This window comes from Halyomorpha halys, unplaced genomic scaffold (assembly GCF_000696795.3).
Source record: "Halyomorpha halys isolate HHAL.00 unplaced genomic scaffold, Hhal_1.1 Scaffold609.1, whole genome shotgun sequence".
Classification (NCBI taxonomy): Eukaryota; Metazoa; Arthropoda; class Insecta; order Hemiptera; family Pentatomidae; genus Halyomorpha; species Halyomorpha halys.
Window position 1 is genome coordinate 123,689 of NW_027108275.1, and position 24,726 is coordinate 148,414.

Sequence of the window (24,726 nt, forward strand, 5' to 3'; positions counted from 1 at the left end):
GCCAACCTACCAAAGAAGGAAGGTTTGTAAATAATCAAGGAAGATAATCCTGTTTGTGGTTAAAAAAGGTAGCTCAATTAGTACCAAAATTATTTATTTTACACCAAAGGTTCGCCCTATCTTGCAGAGCTTCATCAGGGTTAAAAAACAAAAAAAAAATTCATAAACTAGGTAAGGAATATAACATAACATGAAAATATGTTGTTAACTGTGCCAGGACTATGAGATGATAATAGAATTAATGTGAAAATTATTTATAATTGAACAGCATAAATTAAAAGTACATTGAGATCAGATGAACAGAATAAAGTATGAATAATAAGAATAAAGTATATTTATTCGATATTATTCCACTTGTGCATTTTATTCTTTGTGTTCACTACAGTATTTATTATTTATACTTCTTAATGTAATCAGTATGTCTAATTTTTTGTCCCTTCTTTAGCTGAATGTTGTGAATTGCAAATTTTTGAAAAATAAAATAATTGCATAAAAGAGGTCTAAGCCAGTTTTTAAACTAATCTCAAATATTCAAAACTGCTTTTTTTTAAAAAAAAATATTTTAAATAAGGAACAAAAATAAAAATTATGCTCTCTGCAGAAAGAGAGAAATACTTTATTAATAGGGAAAAACGCTGCCCAAATACAGTGGATTGTTATAACAGCATACAATACTATTGTAAAAGACAATACAAAATATAAGATAATATAAACAAAATGCAATATTTAAAAAGTGCCTGAAATTGAAAAATAGGTATACCTTTATTTTATAACTATTTATCATGACAAAAAAAAAAGTCTTAATTATATTAGAGATAGTATTTTTATGTGCTAAGGATATATAAAATAGAACTAACGAATATTCCAAAGGCAGTGTTGAAATATTAAAAAAAAAAAAATAATCATAATTTCTAATTATACTTTATGAATCTATAAATTAATATGTTAGTTCTAAGTAATGAGAAACATTTTTTTTTTTTCAAATTATTAAGAAGATGGTTGGAATACGTTCAGAAGAAAACAAAAAATATTTATTTGATGACGTTTAGCTCCACTTTGTTGAGCTTCATCAGTACTAAAATGATACAAAAACAACTAAAAATATCTTGACATAGTAGCATAATAAGATAAATTAAATTAAGGTAGGGTTAAAATTATGTAAATATAAGTGAAAAGAAAATTTTATACAAATGAACAAAAAGAAGAAGTAAAACTAGTTATAATATAAAAAAGACAATGATAAGAATTTAAAAAAATTACATAAAATAGTTTAAAAATGGACAAGAGACATAATAAGATAACAACAAACCAAATCACCTTTTTGCGCAACCTTTGGTTTAATAGCAGTACTTCATTAAAAAGTATTGTACCCATGTATTGTAGCAGTACAGATTTACTATTATTATTATTATTTTATTTTTTTTTTATAGTCAAGAATTATTTACTCTATGATATCTCAGATCTTTATGAAACTACTTCAAGAGAAATAATGAATAAGGAAAATTTTATGAAATTTAGCCACAGAAAACTGATATTTCCCTGCTGTAATTTAATACATCCAGCGCCTATTGTCACATAGAGGTGATAACTTTGAAAGCGTGATGAACTCCAGTGAATCTATATAGTTCATTTATTGTGTTGTTTGATAGTAAAATAAGTGAGAATTGATCGGTAGCCAAAATTTTACTCATTATAAAAGTCTAATTAAAGGCATTCTGAGGTTCCAGTAACTTACATGATTTACAATTTGTTTTACTATAATCACGGAACTAAAAAGATAAGTAAAAACACTAAATTGGCATTTTATTTCAATTTAACATGCATTGTCACTAAATACATGTCTTTTTAGAAAAATTTAATAAATTGTAGCCATAATCAACATTTCAATATTGTGTGTCAGTGCGTATTGATACCCATGCCAAATCCATTAAACAATTTTTTTAATGCTAAATTCATTTTTTTGTGTATTTTAAACTTAACCTAGTCAGAAATAAAACAAGTATTAGAAGGGTTAAATTATAAAATATTGTACCTGTTAAATTAACAGCATTCATTTTCACAAAATGACAGCCTATACTTCCATCAACAATAGATTTAAATAATACCCCTGTTCCTTTTACTTAGGAGTCACTTTAGACAGCAAACTATTATTTAACTTCCACATTAATTTGAAATTGGAAAATGCAAGAACAATTTTATATCAAATGTATCCATACTTTAATAAAAAATCAAAATTATTCAATACAAATAAGTTGATAATATATGAAGCGGTACTAAGACCCATCTTGACTGATTCCTGGCCCATTTGGAGTTTTACTTGTTCAACCAATATAAAAAAATACAAGTATTAAAAAAAAATGCCTCAAAATCATTAATAACTATTCATAATAATGAGAAGATAGTTAACCATAGATAATATACATGAAGAGAAGATGGTTGGGGGTGCGGTCAGTAATATAACACAAATAAGTTTAAAAACTTATTTAATAATGCCAACGTTTCGGCCAGAATTTCCAGCATTCATCAGAGCTACGAAAAAGATAATTTTAATTTTTTTGAATAAAACAAAAATAATAATATACAGAATCATTAAAGTAAATAACTTTGTAGAATGAAAATTAATGAAAGTAGTGGAAAATGAAACGTATGTATAGATAATTAAATATTTAAAGAAATAAAAAATATAAAGTTCCATAATGCAAAGAAACAAGGAAATATGAATATAGAATAAAGAAACAAAAGAAACTATTCATATTACACAAGAATATCTAAAATGCACACTGAATTAAATATAGACATCATACAGGATTACATATGTAAACTGACTCATAATTTCTTCCAGTCTTGGCCCAACTTATTAAATCCTCTAATCAAAGAAATGGAAATTACACTAAAACTACAACCCGTAGGTATAAACACAAAAGAACTTAACATAAATCGAATGTGATCGAAAAAACAAAAATAGTTGTAAACTATAAGTTTTGATTGCAACCCAGGTCACAATACCAATGGAAAAATTTTGAGATCAAGGGGATGAAGAAGCATTCTGCGAAGAGGGTTGTCAAAGTCTGTAAAGCTATCATCATGAACTGCCCTGATAGAAACTCAAAAAAGTGGGACAAAACATAAGATAATAATTAGCTGTAAACTGTTTTTGTTCTTTTTGACTGCAACCCTGACCATCTTCTTCATATTTGATATTAAATCAATATGTATTTCATGCTATCCGATGATGTGTATTTTACTCTAACTAAAGTTATGTATTTTGTTTTAATTCAATAATGTGGTTTTATTTATTTTTCCCTTAGGTTTGGTAAAAATATATAATAGAGAAGTTTGTAAAGTGTAATTAGTATGAGGAAAATTGTATTGTTTTAGGATACCAACAAAAGCCTGTTAAATTAAAAAAAAATTACACAGCCATGTGATTGAATGTGATTAGTGTAATAAAGTATGAAGTAAGTTAATTTCTGATGGATTTTAAACATGGTTATATTTCTAAATGTTTTTTTATTAAAGGATTATAATTTTAGAAGATTGAATTGCATGGAAAACCTTGCTATTTGTTATTTTTTAAGTTATATGATAGATTTCCTTAAGGACATAATGACCAACCCAAAAAGAAGATGTACATAAGACAAAGAGATAAGAAGAGCCGGATCGAAGCCACACCCCTTTCCCCCTCCACACTCTCCCTCCCCCCGATCGGCGATCCCCCACTTACAAGCGGCTGTTTGTATTGATCTGCTTAGTTTTGCTTTGTCTTTTTCTTTTATTATACCTTCCTTATTATAGATGTTTTTAATTTTTTAAGTTCCTAAAGTCGCTTCGGACGCCTGTAAATCTTTGGTAAGTTGAGTCTTACTCAAGATGGAACATAATGAACAGTTTGTTTCTGTAAATTTAACGTTATAGGCACTTTGTAAACTGTTTGCATCGTTTGGCGACTTTTATTTACAACCACCCCATCACTGGATATACATATATATACGCACACATAAAACAAGCTTGGCACCGGTTTTGCCGGCGGCTTTATTTTACATCTGTTTTTCTCTTACAAGACGTGAATTTGACCAATGATTTTTTTTTATTGTAATATGTTTATTGAATATTTATAAATTTTTAACTTATTTAAGATGTCAATTGTCCATAAAATATTCAAATCATACAAAATGAATTGAACATATTCTTAAGAAGACTTCAAAATTAAATGATAATGCATAATATATATTATTTCTATTAAATTTATCATTTTCAGATATCTTTGAAGTAGAATTTCTTCAATAATACTAAAGAATGTATCTTATACAAATAAAAGATAACGTTAATCAGGTATCGATTAGTAATTATTTTAGTGTATTGAAGTAAACCCGTTGTTTGTATTGCAATATTTATTAATTTTGTTCTTTTACTATATTTATCACAGATGGATAAGATGACGGATGCGCAGAAAGCGGCCTACTTAGAGGCGCATGCTGTTATGCAACAACAAATGGCACATGCTGCTAGTTTACAACAGCAGCAGCAACAGCAACAACAACAACAGCAGCAGCAACAACAACAGCAACAACAACCGCAGCAGCAACCTCAACAGCAACAACACACTGTCAAATTAGAATATGTGCCAACTCTTAAAGTTCCTCAGGTACCTCAACCACAAACCCAACCGAAAACACAAGATGCCCACACATTTACCATGGTTGCTGATGACGGAGGTCTTGGTTATGATGATGGAGTAAGAGTACTTCGCTCCATAGGAACGTGGTGGGCAATTTTTAAAAAATATTGTTAATTTTATGATAATCTACATTTAAATATTTAAGGGATAAAAAAATTGATTCTTCATCTTGTACTGGTGTTAATTTCATATTGATTTGTATTAATTTAAGTTATTTATATTTCAATTTTTAATTAATTGAGGCACTGACTCAGAAAAGAGAATAAGTCAGAAAAATCAAATTTTAATTTACTCACAGAAAATATGAGGCCAATGGTGTGGAAAAAAGCAGTATATAAATCAATCAGCTGAAAAGTTTTCTCTAGTCACGGTTTTTTTCATTTGTTTTTAAAATAAAATCCTGTTTTGTACTTTAAATTCGTTTTAGTAAATTACTTTCTTCCTTGTTAAATCTCAATTGTAATAGTAATCAGTTATAACATTTTAAGTTCTTCAATGGCGTTAATTTTCATTTTTATTCCCAATATTTCATACTCTACTTCTAATTTTTCTATTTGAATACTAGTTTGACTTTAGTGATCATTTAAATTTTGATTTTTCTTGAACTTACATATTTTTATGATAATGAAGGTTTAATGTAATTATTAATTTTAAGTTTCATGGTATTTCAGCATTTTATTGATTTTATTTGGGTTTATTTTTTCAATCAGTATGTTTGCAGTTCTAAGTTATATTAATCGTGATTTTTTTTTTTCTCTGTAAAGTGAAAATTTAAATTTTCTACGTATATTGTATTGTATCTGAAGCAAAATAAATGTTTGAGGATTATATAATTTGCAAAAGACATATTGATTTTTTATTATTATTTTTAATTAAAATTATAAAGAACATATATGAAGTAGATTTGGTAATTGATTTTCCAAATCATTGGAGATTTTTTTATGATAACTTCAGAAGAAATGGTATGAAAAATTTTCTTTTTTAAATATGGTAAAAAAAATATTTAAAATATTTTGTAGAGACTTTTTCTTTTTTTTTTTTAATACTAAGGTATCAACAAAATTTATAGTAATAATTTTTATTTTTTCCTCTGAATAATTTTCTTAGTCACTCAAGAGTTAGTGGTAGTAAAAAATTGGGAGCGTGGAGTCAAATTCCTTTTAAGAAACTATGCATTTAGTTTCATACATTGACATGTTGCCAGTTTAGTATAAACTGACAGACAAAAATAGCTAAGACCACTGAAAAACAAATCCGATAAATAGTTCTGTTTATATTTATACCAGATTCTAAAAATTCATATCATTCTAGTTATAAATATCGTAATTATTCATGATAAACAGTGTAGATTACTTGTTTTAGTTCCATTTAATTGATTGAATGCTCGTAATACATTTTGGTTCTATAAGACAAGATTTACTCTTACCATGAAAATTCTGTTATTTTAATCATAAACTATGAACTGAAAGTTTTTTATATTTAATAAAGAAACATAATTAAAAATATTAAAATTGATTTGTATTTTACATAAGTTAACAGTTTAACATAGTTTTGTGTGATATGCACAGTATTTATATATTTTATACATAACAGAAAATTAATTAATTCAAATTATTTTTTTGTTTAATTTTTAATCAGTATGATTTGATGAGTTTCATTTTAAAATTTTTTTTTCAGTGTTCTTGTTTTTAATATACAGTTTTTTTTTAGTAAGGAGATTATCTTTTATCTGAGATGGGCAAAAATTAGCTATAGTTGAAACTAATAGCTAAAATTGCCATGGATACGACCCTTATTCATGAATGAACCATTGATAAATAAGTATCGTATCCATGGCAATTTTTGCTATTAGTTTTAATCATAGCTAATTTTTGCCCAACTCTGTCTGTAATAGATCTTTTATTTATCATTATCTAATAGAAAATTATAAATTTCAAAGAAGGAAATAAATATTTTACTGAATATGTTAACTAATTTATATAATATAATGTTCATTTTTGTACATGTTATGTTATATCTAAGTATATATTTATTTAACATTTTGATTTATGTTTGAATTATTTCAGGGCTCCCGATTATGCTAATCAAGTAGGTGGTTCTTTTACAACAGAACAAGCGACTTTTACCACTAATACTGAACCTACTGAAAGAACTAAAAGTACACAGTCCAGTTCGACTACTACACCTCAAACCGTGAAACCAAAACCAAAAGTTGAAAATAATAATAAAAGCTTTACATGTACGGAATGTGGGAAAGGCCTTGCTAGGAAAGATAAGTTGGTAAGTTATTCGTGTATTTGTCTATAACCTAAGGTACATCCAGCTTCCTGGATTCCTGGATCATTGCCTTCATTTGATTTTACAGGTCAAGATTCCTGGGTATTTTTGACCTTTGTTTTTTGGGATTGTTAGGTCAAGGATGATAAATTATAAAAATACATATTTTGGGTTCTTGAGATGGAAATAATGAATATTAATTATTTTCCTGCCAAGAATACAACAGTATAACAAAATTAAAGAAGGTTGTATGCTTGCAATCAGAATAAATCAGGTGGTCTTGTTTTCTTCCGATTTGGACCTGTCTTTATTTTTCTCCTTTAGTTATACATTATTTTTTTCAATATTTTGTATTTATCTGTTGTTTATTATTGCCAACAATGAGAACTGGTTATTTACTTCAAATAAACAAAATCAAGGGCACTTCAGACCAAGATTTTTGACAATTCAGTATTTAAGCCCTGTCAGACTGTTTCAGGAAGACTAGGTAGGTACTCGACAAAATTGCAGCTGCTCAACTGTGTTGAGTTGCTAAGATTGAGTTGAGTTGCTAAGATACAGCATACTGATCAGTCAGGCAATCGACAATATTAAGAGGGGTGAGAGAGAATTATTAAGACTAGTTCAATTTTTTTTTTCTTTTCAGTTTTTGACTCACAGAGTCGACATTTCCCAGCCAAGGTCTAATACAAATGAAGATGTAGGATTTCCTGCGAGTCTAGAATAATGGTTCCCATCATGTTCTAAACTGGTTCCTTCCAATTCCTATTCCCTCCATAAAAGTGTAAGAGGGATAATTTCTCTACTTCCACCGTAAATCATCCTTCCCCAATTCCTCTATATACTTTTTCTGTAAATTAGGAGTATATTTTATATTTTGTCACTCTGATCCTGATCATTTGTTTTGAATCTTATTGTGGTTCCACTATTCACTATTGTCCATCCACTGTTAATGCTTCCTTTTCAATCCCACTAAACGCTAGAGTGTCTAAAAACCTTGCAGAGCCCAATGTATCTAAACAATATACTTCTTGGAAACATGTATAATTTTTCTTCGCCTGCAGTTTGGCGATTTTCTTCTTTATATTATTGTGCAGGCAGGTGAGAAGGAGATGTTGCTAGAACATTTTCACAAGCATGAGATAGGGTTTCTGACACTGAACCACATTTGGGGTAAAAGAGTCCAACATATCCATCCTCCTGGACACCAGTACCTAGAATTCCACAGAGAGAAACATAGTTCAAATTTAATTTTAGTACATTTGTCTTTTCCGAGCTAGTGAGAACTTCTCTTTCAGGCCCATTTACTGTTTGATTTACCATGGTTGATTTAAAACGGTGAATACCTATTCCCTGTCATTTGCATTGGCTCCAATCGTCAAATGACCTCTCTCTTAGGAACTGTCTAATTTTCTTTATGGATGATAATGCTTCTATATTATTTGCATCAATACCACCTACACACCCACAAAATTCAAGTCCCCAAAATAAAAAATTAGGAGTGGGGTGCACGCATCATACAACTTTTACTTACCATCCTACATACATCCCTAAGTTTTTTATTTATTCATAAAATTCTTTAATATTTTGTATTTATCCATGGTTTAATATTCCTTTATTTTTTACAAATACACAAATTTATAAGTATTTAAGCGGAAGATTTTTTTTTTCATACCATGGAATCTCCACGAAATGAGAGGCAACCTGAAGTTTAACCAATCTGTGAAAGAAGCCTGATATTCCAGGATTCTGTCAGAGCCTAGAAGCCTTTATATATTATACTATATACCGTATATATATACAGTCTGCTATATAATGTAAAACAGTTTTCAGGGCCTGTCCACATAAGTGACAAGTTTCATCACGAACTATTTCACAAATCTTAAGATGTCCTTAAAGTCTACAAGACCTAAAGAACACCTATTAGTAATTGGAGTTCATTTCTATTTAGTTTAGCAGTGTTAAAACTTATTTAATTGCTTGTTCTCTTTGTCTTGGCCACTAAATACATATATTTAGTAATATATAATATTATATATTATTTTTCTTAAAAATTATTATGATTATGTTTCATTCATTATTAGCAACATTAACTGAGGTCTGTTTCAGGTTATTCATATGAGAATCCATACTGGAGAGAAACCATATGTGTGTGAAGTTTGTAAAAAAGCATTTGCACGGAGGGATAAATTAGTTATTCATGTAAACAAGATGAAACATATGACGCCTTCGAACCTTGCACCTTTGGCAAAAAGAAGTCATCCCCTCGAAGTTAAGTCTCCTGGTCAGTCAAATGAGAAAAAGGAAAAAGAGGAGCAGCAAGGCTCGCCACCACCAACCAATCTGCCGGTATGCTTAGTAAAATATCTTGTCAGTATTTGCTTCTAGTTTGGCCCATTCTGAGTGATTTATTGTGTGATACTGTGTTATCTCATTTTTTTTTTTCCATTCTTATTAAAAACTTTTTCTGAATTGTAACTAATTTTGAACTTGGTTTGTGGTTGGTTATTGGCATAATAAATAGTATTTAAAAGTAAAGTCTGAACTATATGACTCGATAAGTCGAAAAACTTGATATTTTGAAATTAACCCTTTTCCCAAGTGCTATAATAAGCAAATTTCTACTCCTTAACTCTAATATGAGACCTTATAAGTCAAAATGAAAGTCGTGATAGTGATTTCTTAGACCAAAGGTTCCCAACCGAGGTTCCGTGAAATAGTTTAAGAATAAGTCATTCCACGTCAACTTAACATAGTTTTGAACCTCAATCACGCAGATTTTCTTCTAATTTGCTAACCTTGCCTTTTAAGTTTTGCTGAAAAGATGGATCACTTTATTTGTAGTATGACATGATGATTTAGGGGTTCCACCATTTTCCTACTTCTATTAAAAGAATTCCGCCATCCAAAAAAAGTTGGTAACTACTGCTTAGACTTTATAAATTGAATTTGGAGAGTCGGGAGACTCTGTAACTGAAAGTTCCGTGAATCTCATGTTTTTGGTAAAGTGATGCCTATGTTTGTTTATATTGATAGGTTACAGTCGCAAAGCTGGACCATCATTTTCTACTTCATCAAATGGTGAATTTGACTGTATCAATGAAGCACAAAACTCTGATCACAAATTTCGATCCTCAAGTCTACCTCATAGAAAACTAATTAATTCAAAATTAGTTTATAGTGAACCCAATAACCCGAAAAATTCAATATTTCAAAAATTTTAATAAATCAAAGTGAAATTGATCTCCCTTTGACTTCAACTTATCAAGTTTTGACTTTATTGGCCTATTTAGTGATGCTTGGATTTTTTCTGTAGTTAACTTTACCATTTTATATTTGGTTATTGGAATCTATTGTCTTTGAAAAGTACTAATTCAGCACTACATCCGCCCTTCACTGTTAACCCTTTCTGGTTGTAGCGAGAATCTCAAATTGTATGACTTGTTTATCATAGTCCAGTAATCTTTTAGTTCAAACATTAAGTTTCATTTATTTCGTACTGTTCAACTGGAGATTAAAATTGGTGAAAAATATACAGTTATATGAAAAATTAAAAAAAAAAAAAAGATAGATATTCTTATATACAAAAGATATTAAAATGAATGAAGTAAATTAAATGATGGAATAAATAATGAGGTGCTTACAGTTGATAATGTGAGAGGATGGTAGGGAGAGGGCGAGGGTGAGGTCATTTAAAATTACAAATGTAGTGTCAGCGTTAATAAAATAAGTTACCCTCATTTTTGTTAATTTCAATTCACCACATCAGTTTCCTACTCATTCCTGTAAGATCTACTTCCTGAAAGGGTTAATACTTAAAATAATGGATGAATTATTTTTTAAAAAAGTGGAAATGCATGTCCTATGTTTGAAAGTTTTATATCTTGACCTATTATTAATTCTATCAAAATTGTTTTTTTTAAAATCACTAAAGTATACATCATTCATTTATTAGTACTAATAAATTTATTAATACATTGAGTTAGGCATGTCGGAAAGTTTTAAGTTCTTACAGTGAGAGTAGCTCACTATATTTTGGTTTTTGCAATCTTTTAATAATTTATAAATGAAATTTAGAAAATAAAGCTGTTTTATTTTTGGGAAAAGCTTTATTTTAGTTTATATTAATTTAAAATGTAAAATGGTTCATTGTGCTTTTGTATTTCATTGAAACAATCCGTTAAATGTTGTACTTTTTGCAGACTAGTTCTTTCATTGATATAGTCCTCATTTTCATAACATTTAAATAAAGTGGTCAAAATTAAAATTTAAAAGTTGATATAATTATCCTAATAAATCAGTCTTTGGCTATAATTTTAGGTTTTAAATTGTTTTTCAATTAGAAGGTTTATCTTTTTATTTTGTAAGTTTTTGTGAAAAAGTCCTTATAATTTCATTTTTTGCACAAATAATGTTCCTTTATCAACGCATCAAAGAAGGGGAAAGAATCCTGATATGTTGATAAAGGAACATTAAGTGTGTAATACAGATATTGTAAGAAGGTATTTTTCACAAAAACTTATATAAAATAAATTTTAGGGTATTGTTATTTTTTTTAAAATTTTTATTTAACGGACACCTATTTCACAATTTGTTTACATAGTTTTTATAAATTACTATGTAAATTAGTTTTATATCACATACCTTGGACGTCTAAGGTATCAAATTGGTTGTTATAACTGCTCATTGCGATTCATAGGATAATGAAAAATGGGTCTAGTAGGAATTTTTTTTAAGAAAGAAAAAAAAAATTGAAAAATATTTGTACATGTGTTGTTGGATATTATTTTCTGTTTGTATATTTCAGGCCCTGACAAGGCTGCCTGAAGAATTTTTCTTAGTGGGGGCAGACATATTCCAAGAGAATTTTACTAGACATCTTGAAATCATTAAAAGTATGAAAAGGGAGTGAGTTTTGACATGTAGGTAATATTTTTCACATTCAGAGAAATTAAGTCATATTTCATTGTTGATGATGCAGCTTCTGTATCTGAGCCAAATTCTTTTCAATTTTTTATTTAATACAGTTCTAGATATTTATTAACTTGGAAAAATTTTCTTAAAACTTTATTATATTTCTTTTTAGGAATTTATTAATAAGCTTTAATAACTTCTTTATTCTTTATAACATCTGAAAAACGTTTTGGGCTTCTCTGCCCATTATCAAGTTCTATAAATAAAAATATTTACAATCAACAGTTTTACAATTAACCTACAGTTTTAACCAATAAACTTTATATTGTACTTTTAAAAAAAATTTCTACACCTTTACATTCAAAAATTTCTTTGTTATTGTTCTTTTTTTCTCCTTACTTTATTATTAATTTGTGGACATATGTAATTTTAAATTGAAAATCATTTTTATCATATATATTCCAAAATGAATACAAGTCCTTTTTTTTTTTTTTTTTGCTATAAACAATGTTTTGCCTATGCAAACAATTTTCACTATTTAAAATAATTAAGCCCGAAAGTAACAACATTGAATATGTTAATGGACAAATGGAGTGCAATTTAAAAGGTAATTTATAAATATATATGTATTATTTATAAGTATGTATTTATAAATACGTGAATTTTTTGTACGTAAATGTGTAAAAAAAGTGTATTAAGGTGGAATATAAACTTTGTTGGTTGAAACTGTAGGTTAATTGTAAAACTGTTGATGGTAAATATTTTTATTTATATAACTTAATAATATGCAGAAGAGCCCAAAACGTTCAGATGTTATAAAGAATAAGAAACTGGTTAAAGCATATAAAGTAAATTCCTATAAAAGAAATATAATAAAATTTTAACAAATAAAACCGTTAGAAACATAAGTTATAGGGTTACAATTAATTATTTATGTTTAAATTTTCTTAAAATTTGTTTGCTTATTAGTAGTTTTGTGTTTATTATTTGTGACAGATTTATCTTTAAATATAAGATCAAAATAACATTTCGTTTGTATACCGATTGACTTGTTTTTAGAAATAAACTGCATGTTTTCTTTATAATTAACCTTTTTCCTGTTGCATAAGGTTTGTTGCAACATGAGCCAAACTAAAATCAAACTGGCAGATGCATGGGTGGTACATTGTTCCATTCCAAATCTGGTACTGCGCATGCGCTCTGAGTTTTGATGGTAGTTTTGACTTGTGTTGGACCACATGTCTATGTTCTTATTTAATTACTTGTTTGAGGTTTATAAATGATATAATTTTGTTTGATATTTTCTTTTTATTATTTGTAAGAGGAATTATTTTATTTTATTTCCTTCTATATTCTTGAAACTTAGTCATTTTATGATTCAAATATTGTACATTCGATTTTTTGATTGAACCCATGTGACAATTTAATGATGGTAAGGTCCAGTGTTTACAAAGAATAGATTTTATTATTAAATGTTCTAGTGACAAATACAGGTTTATTTTTACTGTTTGTCTTGGGTATAATAGCCTGCAAAGTTTTATAGATTAATTTTGTGGCTGTAAAAATAAAATTAATATTGTCCTTGATGATGGGCGGATTGGCCGAAATGTCGGAGATGTGATGTGACGATTAAAAAAGTGTTGAGACTTTTTGGATATCCTTTGTTATTTATTTAATAATTAATTTGTCCTATTTTATATTAACAGCCGTGCGGGTTGGGGTGTAGGCCCCAGAGCGCTCAGTTCAGAACGTTGTGAGTTCGATTCCCACCTGGGACAGTTAATATTTATTTTTTGGCGGTCCCGAAAAATGAATCTTGACACTCCCATCTTGGTTAGTACGTGGCGGCAACTCAAGTTGTCACTAAGGGTTGGCACAAAGGACCACAAGGCCCACTTGCCGGACTTGTTCCCCCCACCAAATACCAGTACTAGTATCAGTACCTATTTTATAATTAATTACCATTATAAGTGACAATTATTTGTCACTTTTTTATTTAAATATAAATTCTTTTAAAAGGAAGATGGTCCGGGAGGCTCATAATATATAGTTTTATGACTATTTCAATTTTTCTTTGACCGCACCCGAACTATCTTCCTTTTAATGTTATATACACTCAATCAGTGATCTTCCAATAAATTCTTTTAATTGAAAATTCTATTACACTGCTGTCACAAATGATAATATGTACTGCTACAAGCCATGAATGGCTCACCATAAGTGAACTCCTCAGAGTTTAGTACCAAAAGTTAGCGCAAATAGAGAAATAATTGTAGTAAACAAAGATGGATTAAATTGACTAATATTTATTTGTTGACAAAGGCAGGGTAGCCAGCCAGTAACTGTTTAATAATTTTAGCAGTATTCATGATGTGTTAAATGTAAAGAGTTTTAACGTGCTATACGTTATAAGTATTAGATTGTGAGCAGCCTAATTTAAAGTTTGGCCGCCCATAGCTCAGTGGTTAAGACACAGTCTTACCAATTTGATGTCTATTGGCGGTGCCGGTCCGAATCCGGCCTGGGACGTTGACTTTTTTCATTGAGTGGCGGTCCCACAAAATGAAGAACTTTGACCCCCAACCATGGTTAGGTAGTATAGGACTCCAATGGGAGTCTTGGCCGAAAAAAAAAAATTAAAGTCCATATTATATGTTAAATAAAGAGCAGCTCTTAGTGGATGTTTTTTGGCAAGTTGTATTCTTTAAGAGATAATAAAATCTCCAACAGCTTTGTCACATCAACTTTCCACTTGTTCCTTGTTTCCTCTCCTAGCTTTTTAATACATTACTTTATTAAAGTTTAAAAACTTTGAAGACAAAAATAACACAAACTATGAGCAACTAACCTATCAAAACAACAATAGATAAATGGTATAGAGCTCAACTGTTCTGTTGCATGAGGTCATTCTCCATTTAGCGGATCAATTAGCAGACTCTCAACCATGTTAAATGTTACATCATTTTAAAATTTTAAAAGAAGGAAATATTTCTCCATTTAACACAACTTTGACCATTTAACATGTTAATCTGAAGAATACCCATTTTGTTCGAAGATGTGATATAAAAATTAATTTATCCTTCAAGATGGGTGAAATGTTGTAGTTGTAAATAAATGAATAAGTTGAGACTATATGGCTACTTTTTATTGTAAGAAATTATATTATATACATGTTAAATTTATTATAATTAAATAATGCAAGTAGTCTCGAATAATATATTAGAAATGATCTATAATTTGAATTAATATTAATCAATTGACCTGGATAATTAAATTTAATATTATAAGTTATCTGCTTTTGTAATTTCAATGGCTTTTAATTATGGTTGCAGCAGAATGGAGGTTGGAGCTGTGAGCTGTGCGGGCGCGTGCTGTCCGGTCGGGAGGAGTGGTCGGCGCACGCACGAGCCCACCTCGAGGCGCAGGGCCCCCCTCCCTATCAACCACCGCCCTACCCATCGCCCGACAGGCACTACTGCCTCATGTGTCGCCAGGACTTTTCTGACAGGACAGAGTTCATGTTCCACCTCAGGGCACATTTTAAGTCACAGGATGCCGTTACTGAGCCAAACAGTCAGGGCCTCTGTACCTGAGTTCCCTCGCCCTCCCTTGTCGTTCCGCTCTAGAGCTATATATTTTCGTATGAGATCCAGGTTTGAGCGGAGGGTTGCAAAATTAATTGGAAAATTGATGTTGGAAAAGATTTTGAAAATATTGGGAAAATTATATGAAATCAGTTCTCTAGATTACCTTAATATTATTACAATCCTCTAGTTTTTAAACTTATTTCATAAATTCTGTGAACATCTATTCTTTTAAATAAACTTGATTTTTATTCATTCTTTCTTTTTAATTGTTTTGAGTTCATAAGGCGTTAACATATTATTTTGTTAAGTAAGTAAAGGAACTGAAGTTTGAAAATAAATAAAAAACATATAAAAATATAATTAACATAAGGTTTCTAATTGGATTAATGTCTTCCCATTTCCTCAAAATTAATTGTGTACAATGATCAATTTAAAAGTGATTCATAACATTGTTATGTTTGGACGGGAGGAAAAAAAAGTTTTGGCTGTGAATTTCATAAAGTTTAAATAATTATACTAACACATTTATTTTTTTTACTACTCAGATAAAAAACTTTACTAAATTAATAAATTATAAGTGTTCATTGGCTTTTCTAGATACAGTAGTTGAAATACTTAAGCCTTTCATTGAATTATTGTGTAGTGATTTATGAGGCATTGCATCAAGTTTCTTAAAGTTATGGCGTTTATCTTGACCTGTAAATATTTTTAATGTAGTTATTTGTTTTTGTTGAGCTTTTTATAAATTAAGCATACTTTTTTTTTTTTAAATATATATAACTGATTTTTTTTAATAAATTGAACAGGAAATTAATTTTTAACTCACTTCAAGTTATCAAGATTTATTAGGTAGGCATTGTACAGCTGAATCTCTACCATGTCTAAAATTAGAATGGCATCAGTTCTCACTTTTGTTAAATACTTAGATGATTACTTTACGTTTCTTGGTTTTATACATTTGTGGTGACTCGGTAACGTTTTGTGACATTTTTGAAATAATAGTAAAATTTTAAATTGAAAATGGAAAAACAATTATTGCATTACGGTTTAAATGAGTACTGGGTGAGAGAAAAATGTTGGTAGTGGTAAGAACAAAGATTTAGTTATTTACAGTAATAAATGACAAATCATAAATTTGGTTTTTTTTAGGGTGATATTTTTCATCAACTGGTAGTATAAATTTTTATTTTAAATTATCGTAAATAACTTTTATAGTTCATCATAATTTTCCCCATGATTTTCTTTATTCTTTCTTCCACTTCACTTTTCCTCTTCTTTTGCAGCTCTGCCTTTGCTATTTAAACTACATTTACTTAATAACTCTTTATAGCTTTTAGGTTTAAGTTTAATGTGTCATTTTTAAGGTAAGGTATTATATCGAATAAGGTAATGTTTTAGAGGTTAGAAGGAGGTATCGAGAAGTTTTCTTGTCGATTGGAATCTGTATATTGTATTTATTCCATATAACCTCCTCTTAATGCTGTAACATATAATGTATAACAAAAATTATGTTAGGATTAATTAAAAGACCGTGTATAAAAAATAACATAACAAAAAGTTATTGATTGATTCTTAAAAGACAGTTTTTTTTGCCCGTTTGTTGCTTCTGTTATTTTGGTGTTGAGCCAGTTTTCAGGTTTTTTTCTTTTTTATTATACTTCAAAATGAATGTAATTTATAAATTGATTATGGTTTTAAGTGTTTTGGCTCTGAGAATTTTAGATTAAAATGTCATATTTTAGTGAATTAAAAAAAAAAATTAAAAATCATTTATAGTTATCACTCTAAAATGAAAAACTGTAATCATATTTCAGTTAGTTTCTTCTATGTTTTTTATTGTTATATATTAATCACCTTAATTTTTTGAAAAATATAGTAATGTTTATTGTAATTTTTGTTTGTTAATTACTGAAATTTACAAATGTGATGTGAGTTCTACAATTACAATTATTTGATACAGTCTTCCGAAGAATCTACTCGTTGGTAAAACTCCAATAATAAATTTATATTAAAAAAAGACTAGCTCTGCAAATATTAAGACAATGTTGGGATCAAGTAAAATATTTTACTAATTTTCGGGCCAAAATTTTTCATTAACGGTAACAATAATATATATTAAATTGTCATTTTGTCATGTTTATCAAGGAGCACTATTGTCCTAAATCAGTTGAAATAATTTGTGAGAGAGGAGCCCTAAAGTAGTCAATCTAAAATCTAATCGATCTAAAAACTATCTAAAATTAATGTTAAATCAATTTTTCTTTTAAAAACGCGAAAGCTTCAATAACAAGCTCGGGCCAGAAATATACAAACTGATAATATAATGTGTGATAAAATTCAAAGCATATATCGATTCATGTTCATTGGAAATAGCTCGTTCTTGAAGACAGTTAAATTTTAGTTACCTTGTTTTCGGTACTGGTATTTGTGTTTACGGAGAGTGCATCACTTAGCTATTAAGAAGTTGCCTCCCAGTATCCTACCAAACCAGAGCAGGAGTATCAAATTCGTTTTGAGACAAAAAAAATAAGTATTTACTGATACAGACGGGAGTTGAACACATGCCCCTCCGAAAAGCGAGCATCTGATATCTTAACCTCACACTCTGAGCCATCATATCCTATTGTGCTGTGTTTTAAAATACATAAAATTAGCAGATGAGTGGTATTTTAACTGATCTTAATTTTTTACATTATCAATTCAGTCAGACTATTAGTTATAAACTATTAATTAATTATTATGGGAGTTTTTCATTCTACCAATATTTTTTAAGTAAATTTTTAATTTACTTATTACTCTCCTAATTTTGTGGATATGAAAGAAAAAATTGTTTTTCAGTGTTATAACTAACGTTTTAGAAATAATACTAGATGCCTTATTTCACTTTGCCTTAGAGTCATTCTAAATGAATTTAGTAAACTTTTGAAATAGTCTACCTTTATGAGCCAAAACATCCTAAACAAGTGTTAACACCAAGTAGTGAATAAGCGAAGTCAGTTTGCTGGTTATCATACTTTTATCATATTACGTCGTCATAAAGCTAAAATAATATACTATTAATTAGTGCCTACCGAGATTTATAATATTTACATTTATTATCTAGAAACAACATTTTTCTTAAAACATAATACTTACCTTAAAGGATATCACTTTTGTAAAAGAATAAAAAATAAAAAAATTTTAATCAGTCTGAAGTCATGTTATTTAATGGATATTTGTGATTGATTCCACATTGACCGTTAAGATTATGGGTACTTGTGTAGATAATAGGCGACCATGAGAGCTTTCTGTAGCATATAAGAGAAAGTCTATGTTCTTACTAAGTCTATGCGACAATATAACCTGGTTTGTATTTATCCAATTTCAGTCTCCTATTAATACTTGAAATTATCCGTTGGGGGGTTTGTCTATCTCTTGAGCTTGTGGAAGTCAAAAGTTTTAGTCTAATTAAAGCAGTCTTGAGGTAATGTATTTACATAATTACATTGTGTAGGTTATAGCCTGCACTACTATTATTAATGCTTTAATTGATAGCTTCAACTTCTGCTTGGTCAAAAATAAAACCCTTATGGATCATTTTCAGTCGAAGTAAGGGCCTAAATGTTTATATATGCGACTTGGTTTTATTTCGTTGAAGGCAATATCCAAATTTTAATAATTTTTCTTGATAAAAAAATCAAAGGAAATATGACAAATACAAATAAAACAACTTCTGAGACAACAAATAACTTGAATAACAACAGAGCAAATTCACAATATAAGTAACCAATCAAGTAAACATGAAACTGATAAGAAAGGTTACAATGCAGTTTCTTATAACTGCCTCAGAAAGCGCTTGTGGTAGCTCATCATCTTTCAAGTACCAAATTATGGAATTTTGTTGTAATTTGTCAGTAAAGTGAAGATGGATAAGAAAGTCCTTAATTTTTTTTTAAATAATAAATTTTAAACATTATTACCCTAATAATATGCACATTATACTCACATAAAAATAATATTTTGACTTAGGTAATAACATAACAAAAATCACTGAATTGGTTTTAAAATCGATTAATGATAGTTTGAATCATATAATGTTTAATTAATTTACATATGTACATATATAGATTGTTATTATTTAGCAATTATTTTTCTAAAGTACAACCAGACCATTGTTCCTACGGTTATAGACTCAAAAAAATAAAATAAATGAAGTAGTGAAATTTCTAGCTCTGTTGCAGTACAATTAATGATATTTTGACAGCACTATTGGATCGTGGCTGTTTTAATAATTTTTTTTTTGTCAAGTGTGATGTAGCACTATTTTATGCTGCGTACTTAGTTGTTCCTTTATTGATACGGTTCATCATTGTATGATCATCTATAAAATTTTATTGTTTTTTTTTTTACGCTTATATTAATTTAATTTAATTTTGTGATTGTTTGGTACCTCTATAAGCTGATAGTAGGAGACTTTGAAAATTTGTTACTGATGTACTATAGGGGCCATGAATGACCTAAACATTACCTACAAATTTTTTTCATTGGGAAAACTGCTATTGTACTTGAGTGTTTATAGCAATTACGGGCAAAGTAAAAGATTATTGAAATGTTTGTTGTTTGATGGAATGAAGTTATAAATTGATTTTATTATAAGGTAATACTTAGGAGATAATAACTGTGGAAGCTTAAAAATGTTATAATACCTTGACTGCGGTTAACAACATTGTCAATTCATAGTGGCTTGGAAGCGTATAAGCTGAACAGAACTTTCGTGCTTTTGTTCGAAGATCTTGCCCTTTCTTAGATTGTCCTTAATTGTACTTAGTACTGCCTAGCTGCCACCAGACACGGTTCTGAGTTCTGCCTCGTTGAAGGATTTTTACACTCCTTTTTTACTCTCGAATTTATTTATTTATTTTTTAATATATAAATGTATTCATTTCTGTATTCTTTTATTTTATACATAATGACATTTTTACATGTTCAAAAATTTTTTTTTTAATTGTTTTGGATTATTTCATATTGCATGAATGATAAAATATTTATAAATAGACAATGTGGTGATATAAAATAACTTTCTAGAACCCGTAATCAGTAATTCAGTAGGCGCAGGTGATGACAGTAGTTGTCCCCTTTAAAAAATAGGCATTTAGTCTAAGTATCACATTTTATATATATTGTAAGGGAGCGTGGTGGCTCTGTGGTAAGGTGTGATGCTACTAACTCCAATGACCTGGGTTCGAATCCAGCTGGGCAGAAAATTGTTTTCTGTTACACTGTAGCCATGAGTCAACCCTGTGGGTCCCAGAGCCCTCTTGGGGTCCACTCAGCCTCATAAATTGGATACCCTTAATTGGGTTTGAATCAGGCGGTCGAGCGTGATTCTGACCAAATTACCTCTTTGCACAACCTTTGGTCCAGAAACAGTACTTCTTTACAAAGTACTGAACCCCTGACTCTTCATAGGTTGTTGTGGTACTGATTTTTTTTTAAATACATTATGTAATGCTTATTTTAATGAAAAGAAAATAAATATAAAAAAAATTGAGTTTTAAGCAGTTTTTTGGGGAGCCCCAGCGGTCTAGGTATTAATTAAGGACCAGCAGTGATATCTGGTGGGAGAATTAGTGAGGAAATCTTAAATATTGTTCTGGCCCCTATAATATGGGATGGAAAAGTGGAAGAATACTGTAAATTATTTTAGTTGTTTATAAATTAATGGTTTTTAAAATGTAAAATTTAATCTACAATAATGGTTGCTTATTTTATAAAATCTGAATTATAATTAAATGATCTCATGTGATATTCTAATTTAAGCATAGAAGTTGGACTGAATGAACTTTTTTTCCATATAACAGCCTAACATATAAATAATTGTTTTAAGCAACCATTCAGAGTGTTTATTATGTTGTAGTTCGCTATTTCATCTTATAGCCTAAAATTATTAAATGCTGAATTAAAGTATCAGAGCCTAGATATTTAATTTTTATTGATTTAGTTCATTAAGGTGCCAATGGATTCTTAGGCAGTTGAGGTATGTTTATAATTAAATTTATTATGTATAAAATTACGACTTAATTATTGTTTGTTTATAGATTATCATTTATTATTATTTTTTTTATTTTATTTTGTTGACTGGTCAACAAATGATTTTTATTTGGTTATTGTTTAAATTTAAAAGAATGAATTATTTGCCCAGATTGGTATTTAAGATAAACTTCTACATAATGTAATATAATTTGTTTTTAATTCTTAAGTGTGGTGAATAAATAGTAATTATTCTATTTTTTAATTTGAGGTTGTATAATAATTGATTGAAATTATGGATCTCAAAATGACTGACCCAATGTGTATTATTTTATTCTTATTTTTTTTCCTAAAATTATAGCGCAGCAAAAAGTGCGTGCGGTTATCCTTGATTAGTTTGTATATTGTCGAGCAATTATGGTATCTTCAAGTACAAAAAATTGATAACCGGGCTTCCAATTGAAATTATAAGCTTCCGGATTATTGATTTTATATTGGCTAATGTTATAACTACATTACAAATATCTAATGTATTGATTTTATGGTGTAATCTGTATTGTCTTATGATTTTATTTAAAATCTAATTGATGTTTATACATACTATTGTAGAATTTTATTTAATTTCAATTATTACTTATTGAAAAAAATAAGTAAATAGAACTGATATGTGTGATTTATTTATGTACTGCTGTACTAATTTCTATTTAGAATCAATTGTTTAAGTATGTTTGTTTTTTGAATACTCATGTAATACGTGATTATAGTTTTTATTGTAGTGTGTAAATGAGTAATGATAACTTGTCAAACATTTGTCCTAAAATACTTATGTATTGAAACTGGGGGAGGGGTACAATAATTTTTTTATGGAATGCAAAATAATGAATGTAAATGAAATTTTGCCTACCTCTATTGTATTTTTGCCATATCTGTTTTTATTTATTTTATTATAATTTTTTTTTTGCTATTAGTCATGTGCTTAGTAACTAAATATATTTTCATTACCTCTTTAGGGCATTGGCAAAGTTAATAGATCCATTAAGCCCGCACTGCATTGGTTATTGTATCTAGTTTGCTAATAAAAGTGAATTCAAAACAATTAATGTCATTTATTTGTTTAATTTGTATTTTGAAAAATTGTTTACCTCTCTATATAATTTTATGATCCTCTTTCTGGTCATTTCTGGCATATGGGAGGGAGGGGAGGATTTTATTTACATGATACCACCCTATTCTAACTATGCTCAAGCTTTCATTTTGTGCGACTACCACAGAAATAAAAGTCAACCCTCCAGGCCAAGGGTTGTTTGTAGCAGAGGGAGTTAACTGATTGCTTTCCACCAGGAGTTACCTCTATATAACCTCCACTTCCCTCCATATCAAAAATGACCAGGAAGGGATGATAAAAAAAAAAAACTTCAAGCTGAATACAAACCGATGCCACTGGATTGACGAGCCAGTCAAAGTTCTGTCAAAATTATTTATCTACAATAAACGATGGGCAGTACTCAATAACTTTTAATTGAGTATTTAAGGTCCTTGACCCTCCTTTGAGTACTTTTTTATGAACTCAAACAGTATTAGTCCTACATTAGTAAAGTGCAAAAAATACTCGTGGCTTACATATGATTAAAAAAATTAATCAGTCAAAATTATTTGAATTTGTTTCCATTCTCGTTCAAACCTAACCTAATTAAACATTGTTTAAACTTCTGAACTGATAGGTTTTATCGCAGACTCTACCTTTGGGATTCAAAGTTGCTAGTGAACGTTGTGGTACCACCAAAGAATCGATAATTCATATCTTGATAGGATGCTTTAAACTAATTATGAGATTGAATAGGAGATGGAAATGGTTGATAAATAATTAACATAAACAACTCTTTGGAAAAGTCTCGATTTTAAGAACACACATAAACATTGTTGATTTCAAAATAAAGAGGTAGTTGAGGTAGTGTTTGCACCTTGTTCCATTTATGTGGATGGATGTTGGTAAATGTGTAGTATTTTCTTCAGCTGTACTTGGCGAGGTATCTTTTGGGGGTTATCAGAGTTTTTTTTAGGTGTAATAGGTTATCAGCTGATTAAATATGGACTTTGAAAAACATTTGTAAAAAAATGAAGAAATATGGCCAAACAATGTGGATGCTGTTTATAGATTTTAAATCAGCCTAAGACAAGAACTCATCTGAGTGGAGAGGGAGTGTGCAATAAAAGATACCTTAGGTCGAGCAATTTGTGGAGGGGGCGACTCAAAACCATTCAATATTAAAAATGGTTTTAGACAAGGAAATCCTCTTGTACCTCTGCTTTTCAAGAAATTATGGAAAGAGTGGGATTAACTGGAGGTGAAAATGTTTGTAATGGTTGATGCAAGTACTTGACTATGCAAGTGATATATTAATCTGAAGGTCTCTATCATGAAGGTTTGTCTGCAAATGCTTGAGACAGAATCGGATAGGCTAGGATTAAAAATGAAAAAAGAAACTAAACTGTTGGTATTGAGAAGAAGCATACAAACACAACAGCAGATCTACGGTGTAGGAGTTCTTACTTTTGAGATAGCACATAAGTTTCCAATACCTCGGCTCAATAATAAATTGAATGAAACAGAAGAAATCAGAAGGAGAATTCTGGCTGGAAGTAACAATATACATAGTGGATCAGTACAAAAAGCAGTGGATTAGTACAATATACATAGTGGATCAGGATTTGTCTTCTCTGGATCTCTTCTCCTTATATCTTTTCTTACTTTCGTGAGGACCTGCAGATAGTTCCTGTAGGACTTGCTATCCTCTTCACGAGTGTAGGCTAGTTCAGTAGTCTCTACAGGGTGAAGTTTCCTAACTGCAAGGCCTTCACCTAGTTCCTGTAGGACTTGTCATCCCTATGGAGTGAAGTTTCCATATTATGAGGATTTACGGCTAGTTACCATAAATCTCATCCTGTCAGTTCATGTCCTAACCAGATACATTCATCTCAGTTCAGCTACCTAACCTAATAAACACGCATTGTCGAGGCCTTCGGGTATAGAGTATCTCACATCTTGAATTGGAATCAGAATTAATTATTTACAAACAAGGAACCTTGACACATTGAAGTACAGGAGTACTTTCCTAATAGAAATTAGGCTTGGACTCAAAACAAAAACGATTCACAATTGGTGGATAAATTTGAAAGGTGGATCCTGAGATGCATCAGGGGGCCAGAGTCCAGGAAGACTGTGTATGGTGAAGAAGAAAAAATGCAGAATTACACGAACTC

General features: G+C 29.5%; 1 protein-coding gene across 3 annotated transcripts; it reads left to right on the top strand.

Moving 5' to 3' along the window:
• The first annotated feature begins 3,712 nt into the window (after positions 1-3,712).
• Positions 3,713-22,561, top strand: LOC106684744 (zinc finger protein 691). 3 transcript variants are annotated; one of them, XM_014426993.2, is made up of 7 exons: positions 3,713-3,849; positions 4,259-4,332; positions 4,427-4,764; positions 6,745-6,958; positions 9,065-9,304; positions 11,763-11,877; positions 15,202-15,342. In XM_014426993.2, exons 2-6 carry the CDS (start codon positions 4,297-4,299, stop codon positions 11,865-11,867), a joined length of 933 nt encoding a protein of 310 aa, XP_014282479.1. In that variant the 5' UTR covers positions 3,713-3,849; positions 4,259-4,296; the 3' UTR covers positions 11,868-11,877; positions 15,202-15,342. The 3 variants fall into 3 exon arrangements, with proteins under 3 accessions (XP_014282479.1, XP_014282480.1, XP_014282478.1); XM_014426994.2 differs by having other exon boundaries at positions 15,205-15,340; XM_014426992.2 differs by lacking the exon at positions 11,763-11,877 and having other exon boundaries at positions 15,202-22,561.
• The last annotated feature ends 2,165 nt before the right edge of the window (positions 22,562-24,726 follow it).

What these genes read in the sequence shown, in the direction of transcription:
- LOC106684744 (XM_014426992.2), top strand. Translation starts at nt 4,297, where the DNA reads ATGTATCTTATACAAATAAAAGATAACGTTAATCAG. An exon ending in TAAAAGATAACGTTAATCAG is followed by an intron (nt 4,333 to 4,426) that starts GTATCGATTAGT and finishes TATTTATCACAG; the next exon opens with ATGGATAAGATGACGGATGC. An exon ending in CACCACCAACCAATCTGCCG is followed by an intron (nt 9,305 to 15,201) that starts GTATGCTTAGTA and finishes TTATGGTTGCAG; the next exon opens with CAGAATGGAGGTTGGAGCTG.